The sequence below is a fragment of the Miniopterus schreibersii genome, assembly GCF_964146895.1.
Source record: "Miniopterus schreibersii genome assembly, chromosome: 13".
NCBI lineage: Eukaryota > Metazoa > Chordata > Mammalia > Chiroptera > Miniopteridae > Miniopterus > Miniopterus schreibersii.
Window position 1 is genome coordinate 40760188 of NC_138113.1, and position 13052 is coordinate 40773239.

The 13052-nt window shown below is 36.9% G+C and overlaps 1 protein-coding gene across 3 annotated transcripts in view; it reads right to left on the reverse strand.

Moving 5' to 3' along the window:
* The window catches only part of EXOC6B (exocyst complex component 6B), a 445000-nt gene that overhangs the window by 269155 nt on the left and 162793 nt on the right, over positions 1-13052 (reverse strand). For all 3 annotated transcript variants that reach the window (XM_081156370.1, XM_081156369.1, XM_081156371.1), the window contains one exon: positions 9770-9946. In XM_081156370.1, the coding sequence (XP_081012496.1) occupies positions 9770-9946 (177 nt within the window). The remainder of the gene's footprint in view (positions 1-9769; positions 9947-13052) is intronic.

Here is a 13052-nt window from a genome sequence, read left to right on the forward strand (position 1 = left end):
TTATGAAATCTTTCAAAGTAGGTGTATCGTCCAAAAAGAGTATGGCAGAAGTTTGCGAGGAATTTCGCTGTTTCTCACTAATTACTGGAGTCATTGTCCTTGAAAATGCTTTTGATTACCACTTTACTCAGGAGAGTTTCTCGGGCCCATTTCTGAGCAATAGTTGGATCTCAAGTCATTAAAATGTACCAGGCGTCTTTCTAAAGGGAGAAAACAACAAATGGTTAGCTGAAGGGGCGATGCCTTTGCATTCTGAGGATCAATTTTGACTGCCCATATTATGTCTGGAAGCCAGGAAATACCTGGCAAACATTTTATACCAGTGTAATTTTCTGTCCTACTTTGCTTCCAAAACTTCAGAGAAAAGGAGGGTAGAATTCACTTGGACATAAGCTTTCATAGAGCTGGACTGAACTCCAACAATACAACACACCAGAAGGCCTGGGATTCTAAGTGACTGGAATTAGCAAAACTATAAAGAATTTTCTAAGCCTTTGAACATATAAAAATACCCTGTCCAGAGCCCTAGCCTAAAAGTACCAGATTTTGCTGGTCTTTATTTAACAACAGTCTACTATATGCTAAGAAATTGTAAACTGTTAGGTTAAAAAAAGGAAATTTAGAAACTAAATACAGTATTAAGTATAAAAGTTCTGAGAGAAGGAAAAATTAAGGTAATCAAATAAAAATAATGTTATAGTAATGTTATAGGGAAAGAACTAATATCCCTAATATAAAAAGAACTCATTAAAATTGAAGGGGGGGGAACAAAATCATTAGAAAAATGGGCAAAATACATGAGCAGGAAGTTTACTGAAAAAAAGATAATACAAATAGTCCTCAAACTTATGATACTACATTTCACCCATAGTAATAGGAAAAAAAAATAAAAATTAAAAAAATGAAACTATATAAAGATACCATTTTTTCATCTTTGCAACTGGCAAAAAATCAAAGCTTAATAAAATGGATCTTAAAGAAGCTGTCAGGAAATAGGCAACTCATATATTGATAGAGGGGGAAGATGCAGGAAATGGTACAATCTCTATGGAGCAAAATTTGACATTATGTAACAAAACTACACATGCATTTACCCCTTGAATGAACAATCCCGCTTCTAGGCACCTACCTGAACATACATCTCTGACTATACAGTAAACAATTCTCAGGTCTGGGGGTTTATTTTGAAACTGTTTTTTAAGTTTTAAGGTGTTTTACATACAGTACAATTCATCCTTTCTAGTGAACAATTCAGTGAGTTCTGACAAATCCATATAGTTCTGTAATCATCACCACAATCTAGATTTTAAAAATTCCACCACCCCCCAAAATTCCCTCATGCCCCTTTGTAATCAGATTGTTCTCTGACGCCCAGCCCTTGGCAAATACTGATCTATTTTCTGTCCCTGGAGTTTCCCTTTTTAGGAGTGTCATATAAATAGACTCAGATGGTATGTGGCCTTTGAAGCTGGCTTCTTTCATTTCTCATACTGCACTTGAGGTTCAACAAAGATGAATCTGTGTTGTTTCATGTATCTATAGCTCATTTCTTTCTATTTCAGAGTGATAGTCCAGTTATGGATATACTATAGTTCATTTATCCCCTTACCCATTGAAGGGCACTTGGGCTGTTTCTCCTTTCTAGCAATGTATAAATAAAGTTGCTATAAACAGTCAGGTATGGGTTTTTGTGTAAATATAATGGGTAAATACCTAGGAGTGAGATTGCTAGGTCACATATATGGTTAAGTCTATGTTCCCCTTTATAATACACTACCAAACTACTTTCCAACATGTCCATACTATTTTGCACTTTCAATGCAATATATAAGAATTCCAGTTGCTTTGTAACCTGCCAGTACTTGGTATTATCAGTATTATTTTTAGCTAATTCTAGCAGCTATGTAGTTGAAACACTATATTTCAATAGGGAAATACTGAAAATCATTAAACCCCCACATATAGGAGATTGGCTGAATTAACTATCAGTACATTCAATCAATGAAGTGCTATCTATCAGTACAGTAAAAGTAAAATGAGAAAGATTTCCATGAACTGATGTGGATATATTTTTCAGGATAAAATAAAATACAAAAAATATACATGTATTATGCTATTACTACTCCTGTTGTGTGAGGTATCAGGAAGGATACATACACATACATAAAGGACACTGATGACTTACAAAGGACTGGTAGGCTCAGAGTGGAAGGGATAAAGAAGAGACTGGGATTTCACTGAACATTTCGTCTTACATAATTTTGCCTTTTGAACTATGTTCATATTTTACATAGTCAAAAAATAATAATAAAGATAAGGGAACTTTAAAGAGTAATGCCAATACTAACACAAAAAAAGTGGGGGGAGAAAATTCCTTCTTTATAGAAGAATACAACTAATCATTGTCCAAGAAACAGTAAAAATAGAAAAAAATCACTACTTCATAATCACTACAGTTACACATGATTCAAAAAAGAATCATCGATGAATTCTAAAATCGATGGGTGAAAAACTGTTAGGGAACAGGATAGTCACATAGTCTACAAGTATCACTCCACAGATCACTTATTAATTACAGAGTGAAAGGCACCTTTCTCACACACACCTTAACCAACTGTATACCTCCTGATGGGAAGCACTGAAAGAACATAATATTACTTCTGATACATTCCTGCCAAAAATAATTAAACTTAACCTAATCAGGAAGATGTACCACCTGTACCTAAATAGAGATATTAAAGAAGAACAAATAGACGTAAATATGAAATAAAATGTGTAATACTTGTCTGGATATGGCTGCAGGAAAAGTGAAAGAAAAAAATCTGCTATAAAAGACATTCCCAAGACAACTGGAGAAATCAGTGTATGGGTTGTATGCTAAGGGGCAGTTCTGGCATCAGTGGTGAACTTCCTGAGTGTGATACCCGAACTGTGGTTATGAGAGAGAATGTCAATCTCGGGAAACCACAGATCGCTATACTGAGAGTTCAAATACGATGAATGAACTGTGACGCTTTCAAATGGCTTAGCTTTGTGTGGGGCAAGTGGATATGTATTTTTTTGATTCTTTCAAAATCAAAGTTTTTGAGAGAAAGAGAATGTGTCAAGTTTTAATAAGTGGAGTTTTTAAGTAAAGGGAGTATGATGTTCATTTTACCACTCTTGCAACTCTTCTGAAGATTTAAAACCCTTTGAAAGAAAAATATACCTTTTTTAGTTAGGTAATACAGAATAAGTGAGAATAAACTAGTCTCAGGGGGAAAGTAGAATTAGATATTTTAGACAAGGAGGGAAAAAAAAGGAACACATTCCCTACTTGGTATTGTCAGCGACTTAGCACGGAGTGAAGGGGGTGGTTGAGTAAGCAATGAGCACGTAAAGGAGAAAGTCCAGAAGATCTGAAAAGGCAGGCAGAAGTTTTAATTGAGGCAAGTCATTTCAAAATGACAAGACCTTTTTAATATCTCTACAATGAAAATTTTAAAAGATCTTAAATCAATGTGAGCCATAATACACTTTGCCAATGAGCAGACCTAAAAGATCAAAGAATGGGAACAAGAAACCCAAAACAGAATGTCTCAAGCATGCCATACTGTTTTCACTCAAATTCCTAAACTGTCTTTATTGCCACTTGATTATATGTATGGGTATCTACTTTTCATCTGACTATATGTATCAGCTTTAATAGATCGGCTTTAAGAACAGAAGTAAAACACTCAGAGCCTACAGGGGTCGGCGGGCATTGGGAATAAGTGAAGTAGGCCAGCATTTTAAACTGTATTCTCTGAATAGACATACTATTATTCGTTTTTACAAAAGACTGTGTTCTTATCATTTTTTTCAAACACATGGTCCGGTCAGTCTATCTTCCATTTTAACATTTTTTAATAGAGAGTCAGTACATATAATAATATATGTCCCTCGACAACAGCATAAATATGATAATAAATGGCAGTTGCCAATACACAGATACAACAAGGGTCATGGCTTAGTGGAAAAACCAGATCTCTTGTGGCAACATTGCTACTCAGGGCAAGTCTATTACTACCATGCTTAGAAAGAGCCTAAGTTGGAAACATAGATTTTTATGTGAATTCAATTGACTTTTAAAAGTTGGCAACTGACTTTAAAATGTTTAAGCATTATGCAAGGCAACAACCATTTTGCAAGCTGTTTCTGGTCCATGGGCTGCCAATTGGCAATCTCTGATTTAAACTCTTGAGTTCGAACAACATCCTTTACTCACTTTAGCTTACTGAGAAATGATCCTCATTGCCTGTTACCTTCCTGTCAACAGAAAATTCTGTTAAAAACAATTTGAAATGTGGGTCAAATATCCTAATAACTAGAATTTTTCCCAAACAACTTGACAAAACGAATTATTGGTACTTTTGTAGGTGAGAAAAGAGATGCTTAGAGAATTGACGTAATTTGCTCTAATAGCACAAAGCTGAGAGACTTACTGTATCTTCTAAATACAAATCTTGAGTTCTTTCCAATCACCCTGTGTTATAGACTGAATTGTGTCACCCCCAAAATTCATATGTTGAAGCCCTAACATCCAATGTGACTATATTTGGAGATAGGGCCTTTAAGGCAGTAATTAAGGTTAAATGAAATCCTAAGAGTGGGGCCCTAATACAATTGGACTAGTGTCCTTATAAGAAGAGGAAGACACATCAGGGGGAAGCACAGAGAACTAGCCACGTGAGGACACAGCAGGAAGGTAGCCATTTGCAAGCCAAGGAGAGAGGCCTGAGCAGAAACCAACCCTGCTGACACTCTGATCTTGGGAATTCTAGCCCCCAGAACTGTGAGAAAACAAATTTCTTTTAAGCCACACAATCTATGGTATTTTGTTATGGCAGCCCCAGCCAACAAATACATATACTGTTACCTCAAAATTAGTACCTACAACAATCATTAAGGCATCTCAAAAGGCTTTATATTACATGCCACTTGTATTTAAATCAGCAACTCCTTCTGTTAATATCGTATTTCAAAAGAGGCATGGAAATCTTGAGGCTACGCCTGAGGTGGATCATCTGACCACATCCGCTTTCTCACCCACACTCTGTGAAGAGCGTGTGAGTAACGTGCTGAGCGCTGCTCTCGACGCGTGTGCGAGCAAACACATACAAACTGGAGCCTGAGGTGTGCCGTGAGCGTGCAAACACATACAGACTCGAACCTAAGGTGTGCCATTAGCGTGCAAACAGATACAGACTCGAACCTGAGGTGTGCCGTGAGCGTGCAAATACAGACTCGAACCTGAGGTGTGCCATCAGTGTGCTACAACGCCACGCTCTAAGAATGCAGAAGCTCTGACATAACCTATTCTTACTCAACACTGCTTTATTTCAGCATCTTTTTTTGTGTATAGTAGATGGTGTTTATCAGTCCATACAAATGTATATTATCAAAAACTATATCAACTTTTTCTAACCTTTATTTTCCAAAAAAAAACCACACAAGCATAAGGCCTAACTAGTAACTATTATATAATGACAGCTACTGTGTGTCCCAAGTACTGTGAAGAGAGCATTATATACATTATTCCAGCCAATCCTTACAATAACCCTACCCTCAGTAGGTATTACTATCTTCCATCTTACAAATAATGTATCAACTTATGGGGTTCTATGTATTTGATCTTCAAATATCCCAAAAATTGTATTCTTGATGAAGCTAGATCCATAAACACATTCTCAATCTAAAATGTTCACTACCTCCAAAAATATTTTAAGTCCTATCTAGACGTTTACAGAGGAGCAATTTCATCTGCATATAGCACAGGATGATATAAAGATTCAAACCAAATTCCTGAATTCATACATATTTCCATTAAAAATCAATTGAACTAAGTCATAAATCAAAAATTGTCAAATATCACCCTGGCCGGTACCTCAGTGGTTAGACATGGGCCTGCCGACAGAAGGGATGTGGGTTCGATTTCAGTCAAGGGCACGTACCTGGATTGCAGGTTTGTCCCCCAGCCCTGGCCGGGGCACGTGCGAGAAGCAACCAATCAATGTGTCTCTCTCATATCAATGTTACTCTATCTCTCTTCCCCTCCCTCCCTACCTTCCACTCTCTCTAAAAATCAGTGGAAAAAATATCCTCAGGTGAGCATTAACAATAAAAAAAAGTCAAATATCAGCAGTTTATATAGGTCAACTTTAATATATGAGATGTAAGAAGACAAAAAAAACAAGCCTTACCTTAATTAAGGTGACCCTTCATTAGTTTAGACAAAAATGAAGTACAGTTTTTGGGGGGAAATATTTTTCCTGCAACACTTATCAGCAATCAAGAGACTGACTCTTTCAATTGGTTCAACATGTGAGATGGTTTTTCATCCAACATGACAGTTTACTACTGCAACTTCATCCTCAGTTCCCAGTCTTTCCCATCTCTGACACAAACTTAATTGCAGATTAACAATATATTAACTACATGCTAACCATGTACAAAGTTACATGCTAACCATATGCTAACCATGTGCAAAGTTATTTGGGATTTCCTACCATCTCATTCAATGGTCTCCTATTAAGTATCATCAAGTTAAAGACATACATAGTAAATAGCCTCAAATTATCATTCGACTCAAGAAATGTATTAAGCGTACTTCAATTAAAAGCACACAAAAAATGGTTTAAAGGTCTTACTTCAGAGAATTAAAAATACCTAAACTTAAGTAAGTTAAATCAGAATCAAACTGTCATAAACAATAATGCTGGTAATCTATTATAAGCAACAGATTTTAAAAAGCAAAATAGAACTTTCTCTTCAAGTGCTACATTCATTGTTGGAAAAATTTTAAAACATACTAATGGAAAATCAATAGGAGACACAAACCATGAGTTTGTTTTCTTTATGCACTAAAATGCTTCCTTGTTATCCTCTGAACCCCTGCCACTCAACGTGTACTCTGAGACCAGAAGCACCATCCTCACCTGGGAGCTTGTTAAAAATGCAGATTCTGAGACTCAGAATCTGAATTTTAAAATGATCACAAGGTGATCCTATGCACACTGAAGTTCAAGAAGCACTGTCGTACAACATAGGTTCTTAACTTTGGGCCTTGGGGCAATATGAGTTTCATGAATCCTCTGAAATTTCACACAGAATTTTTTGTGAGTATATATATGTACGTTTTACAGGGGAAAGGCTCCATATATTTTTCATCAAACTCTCAAAGTAATACATTACTCCCGAATAGATTAAGAACTACTGCCCTACAAGATTCTATGCCACAGTTTAAAAGTCAAAATATTTCAAAAACTATTTACGCTGCTCTCAATGAGGTCTGTTGAAGAATGACAAGAATGAAGGTCAGAACGTCACAGTGGGTCACGAAAGACCTTATCTGAAGAATTTATTCACACCATGCAAGAACTATGCCAAGAAACCAGTTTGGAGACATCTAAATAAACAATTCTCTACATGAGGTTTGAGATTAAGAATGTGCACTTGAAGAAGAGTCAAACTGAGAAGTAAATAAATATAAAGTAGGCATTTTTTTAAGATGGGTGCCATTAGATGACAGTGCAGGGCTGAATTCTTGTTGTAAGAGCTCAATCAGCAAATCTCTAATGTGAATTCTGTTTGACTTGGGGTATGGGAGCATTTTAGGAAGTTAACTTCCAAGCACATTCTTATAATAGTTCCTTTATGAGGAACCCACAACACACTTTACTAGTCCCACAGTCTTCGTCTTCTCTAGACCTTAGAAGATAAAACGAAGAAGAAACATGGCACAAGAATTAAAAGGGGTGTGCTCAAGATATTCAGTGAGTTAATGATAAAGAATGGCTCCTACCCAGAAGGTACTCAGTGACATATGAGAACCGTGTGTATATTTCATTCTTTTATCATCTAACCACCTCTTTTGGGTGTATATTACCCAGAAGCATAGACTACGTCTGACTTCTGTTTCCTTACGCCATAGTGCCTGATAGAATTTAAATTCCTTGACAGGCACCCAAAATGTAAATAAAAGGCACTAACTGGTCCTTCTTGAGACTGATTCTTTATTGTACTACTACTGTAGCTTGTCATCGGTGATGAGCCTAATACCTGACAGTCTGGCCTCCAGGGTAGATCTACATCCTACCATACCAGTCATTCCAGGAAGAAGAGAGAATATTAAAAAATATTCACGGGGATCAAATCTTCTCTACCCCTCTCTATTTCCATGGGTATCAGGCAAATATCTGGTTCTTTTCTTAGCTCTGTTTCTTAGAGCTATTAAAAGTTCTTGTTATCCAAGTACAATAGGGATTATGATAAAACCTTCACACACGTTGTTAACTATTAATGTACCTCATTTATACAATAAGCATATCCTAATAAAGTATAAATTATAAATGCTATTATTCACTTACATTGTAGAACTGTGTCCTCTCAATAATATAGTACTTTACACATGATAGTCTCTCAGACATTCAATCAAACGTAAATGCTAATGTTTTAGACACATAATTAACTTGGTTATTTGCTTTTCAGCTCAAACAGTTTAAACAGTGGCAATTCAATTTTTGACATGAAAGAGGAGTAATAATAAGGGCAGGGATACTGACAGTAGTGACACTTAATGGAAGTGAGGAAGGAAGGGTAATGAAATTAGGACAGAAACTAACATTTGCATTAACCACCTTTTATGGTACAGGCGCTTGTGCAAATCTATGGAGGCAGAGAAGACTACCTTTACTTGATAGATGAAGACACTAAAGTTCCACAAGATTAAACAATTACCTAAGATTATGAAGTTAGGCAGTGACAAGTTCTGCGGGGAGAGGAGAGCAAGGAGAGTAGTAAGGGTACAGCAAAGGACAAAGGAAGGGGGCGAGACAGTGAACCCAATTTTAGCTGGAGAAATGAAACAATAAAAAGGAGACAAGCACCTAAAGGTAAACAGGTTAACTGAGTATAGGAGTAAACGGTTCCTTGCACATGTCACTGAAGATTTTAAAAGTAAATGATATAATTATAAATGCTGATTTTAAAGAAATAAAATGGTAGAGCCAGGATTCATCTGACTCCAGCGGTCATGCTTCAACCACCACGCTCACAGAGAAACTAATCTCGTCGTGCAAATAAGTATTTACAAAAACATTTTAATAGGAAATCTCACGTCACAGGAGTTTTATTTTTAAAAACACGTTAAATACACTTCCAACAACAAAGAAGGGTATAAAAATATGTACTAGCTAAGCCACTCAATCTTATTCTTTACCTGAAAGTGACACAGATCTAATCTACGAGGTTACAGATAAACCACAAAATTCCCAGATTCTCTATCATCACTCTTACATTTATTTCCTCCAGAAATGTATTTTCAACTTTCTGGAACCTTTTTATATTTTCAATCTGAACCATAACTCAAGGCCAAGAAATTCCTTTGTACGTTCCCCACTATTTAAAGTAACATCTTTTACTGGTCTCGAGAAACTTTTTTCTAGATCTTTCTCCAGGTCAGGTAAACGCTACTCTTCCCTTAACGCCCTGCCTACCCAGTCAGCATACAATCAAAAACCCTGAAACTTAAAAAAATGGACAAGGGCATTTAAACTCTAATCACTTAGAACCTAAGGCATCTTAGTGCATCTTCAGTTTCCCAAAATCAGGGTCCACTTACATTTAAAATGGGAGTAAATTCCAGAACATCACAAAGGCTGTATTAAAGGGATAGATTCTTCATCACATCTCAGACACGCTGTATGTAAACTTAACACCAGTCCCACACCCCAGTTCAAATGGCAGTTACCTCTTCATCGTCTTCTTCATCTTCAACATCCAGAATTCCTGAGTCCTGCTCAGACTTGGGGCTAGTGCTCTCTATCTCTGTATCAAAAATTGTATATGCGTCTTTCTTAGACTTTCTCTTGCTTCCTATTCTGGGTTGTTGCAAGACGATGTTATCCAGGTTTCTTTGTTGTTGGGCCTAGAATAGAGACATACACGCACATGTTAAAAAAAAAAGAAAACAATTAAGCACTCGAAAAACTTCTGATTTTCAACAGATTAGTATCTTAAAGAAAACACAACAATATACCTTAATACACAAAGCTTTAGTCCCAGAAATAGGATATTAATGTATACATTTTCAACCCTGAAGTTACCCCTCTTGATCCATTTTTCCATAGGAAAAAAAAAAAAAAGATAATCAGTCAGTATTATCATAAGACTTTTCAAATATAACCACCGAATCATCAGAAAAATGAAATCTACCCATTTTCCTCTAAGTGACCAAGGGATTAGTGCAAATGACCAAAGATTTATGTCCTAGAAGAGAAACGCGATGCTGGAACCATGTGAGGGGGAGGGTGGACCAGAGCCTTTAAGATCAGGGGGCTCTTAAAACCAGTTGTGTGGATATGAGATCAACACAATTCTCCTGATTAAGAAAATAAAATATCTTAATAGAGTTATTTGAACAAACTAATCCAACAGGATTTCATGACCTTAATCTGTGGGAAATGGAGTTTTAAAGGATTTCTTCTGAACTTTTAGAGAAAAGGAAGTATAAGCCCCTCAGCTTAAAAAAAGTAGACTCCAATGAAGGCGTGGTTTCAAGAGATACAAAGAGGTGGGAAGTGTCACTTTCCAGGGTCAACAAGAGAAGCATTAAAGCAGACAATATTAGAGCTGGAAGTCACCTCAGTCACTACTCCGGAAACTGAGGCTAGAAAATGAAGGATTTGATGGGGTCTAGTTAGTGGTAAATCAGAAGCTCAAAGTGTGATCTAAATTCCACATCAGTCATCTTCCCTCAAAGCATGGCAACATGTTTCCCAAAATAAGGGGTTCTGTGATAAAGTAAATGGGAAACACTGCATATCGTATAGCCTTCTTGTAGCTATATAATGCTTATTAACAAAATAAAAACTGGGAGAAGTCCATTTTAAGAAGCTTCTTTAATTTGATTTAACCCAGCATGTTCCAAAACTATTTCACAATTAAAGTTTCCTTTAAAAATAAACAAAATACTTAGTATCATCCTAAGATACAAAGCTTGAGAACTGCTGACTTCTCAAAATATACATTCCTTAATCAGTATATGATATTTCCCCTCAGTAACAAGTAGATATTAGTTCAGGAGAAAAACAGTTTCCAAATATCCTGAATGAGATTAAGAAATTCAAGACAAATATTAAGTCTAAGATGTTAGACCAGGCACTGGTTAAATGAGACAATTATAATAAGACAGAAAAAAACTTGAACTATGTGAGCTAGTTTCTGCCAAGAAAATGAAGAGAACCTACATTCCAGAGATTTGAATCAATGGACAAACTTGTTTCTCTGCATAGTACTCATCGATATTTTGCTTTGACTTACATAAAATACGTGGCTTTGGTAACAAACAGGTAGAGAAGGCATCCAAAACATCTAATTTAGGTTTGTACGTAAGACATAAATATCCATCAAGCATTAGAATTAGATACAATTAGACACAATATTTTCTTTTCCTCTCAAAAGTAAGTTCTTCCCCGTTACTTCTAATGTAAACCACACAAAAAGGGATCAAGGACTCTGGGGAGGCACAAACGAAAGGAGAACGTCCTAAAGTTTTCCTATTTAAAAAAGCAAGCCCTCAACCCCAGAGTGACCACTGCTCCGCTCCCTCCATTCTCTCTTTCGGAACAGCAACACCAAAAGCTTTCATTAAGTCGGTCTTATTTTATTGAATCCCAAGTTAATTATTTTTCTTTCACAATCAATAAAATAATGCCAGTGTATCAAGAGAAGCCACACTTACATACTATCATTTCAACGTGAAATGATACAAATCTCAAAGTATCCTCTGGAAGTAATTTTAGATCACCTATGAATTGTTCCTTTTAGGTAGTGTCTGGTTTTCCCATCCATTTGGAAGAGCTCAAATTAAGATAGCAAAACCCTGATGTTAGAAATCAAAGCATTTCAAGTACTATTCCAAAACTCCATCAGAACTTGGGGTCTCTGTTAGAGTTATCAAGGCTTCTCCAGTGTGTAAAGAAACAGTCAGAGCAGATCTGCCGAGCAGGGACCGGCCAAGTTAGAAACACTGCATCTCAGGTAGAAAGATAAAACGAATGCTCAGATGTTACCCATTACGGCTGCAAATGAAAATTACCAGCTATTCAGAATGTATGTTATGGGACTGGCAAGAAGTGGAGAAGAGTAAATATAGATATCAACATAGAAATACATATAATATATATTAAAATTAAAAGCTCATGGGGGGAAAATGGGAAATACCCTTCAGAGCTCTCTTCTAACATCCTAAGCTGTATCACTGGGACCATTTTTTCTGTCCCTCCAGAGACAACCTTTATAATCATGAGCCAAAGAAGCAGCTGCCTGATTTCTGCCACCTGGGGTCAAGTGGGGGCAGGAGGATACAAAGGCCACATTATCTTTGTGAGTAATTCTTACACGCTTAGCCACCTCTTCCTCAAGGTTCCCTCATATACACTCTTCTCTGGCTTCCTAATATATAGAAATTAAGGAAGGTTTATCCCTTCCTCAATCCCTCTTCTCTTACCACTCTTTCCACTCTCCCAGGATCAAACAGCACATCCCCAGTTCCCCACTACTACTGAGTGCTCTACCATCACCTCCCTTCCAGCACACCTACAGGAACTCACCTCCTTCTCGTTACAGTTCCCCTGCACCCTGCGGCCAGGCCCTTCTTAAGCCGCATCATTCATCACACCAGTTGGGCATGAGAAAAACCGGGGGGGGGGGGGGAATTTACACAAGAACAAATCCAAACTCCACATCCGTCACTTAGGCTCCACCATAATGGAAGCTGAACCTAATTTTCCAATGATTTCTCCAACATGAATCTTCCACTTGATTCAAAGTCTACCTCATAACATACTAGGTATGTTTCTATTTCTGCTCTCTACTGAATGACCAACCGCTTTCTGCCTGAATCCACCCTTTCCTCCAAAACCCAACTAAACTTCTTCTGCCTTTAAAAGCCCCCCTCTCACTGCCCTAATTCATGGTGCTTTCTCTCTGTGTGCCTGTTTCAGTCCAACATATACTGAAGGACTACTTGG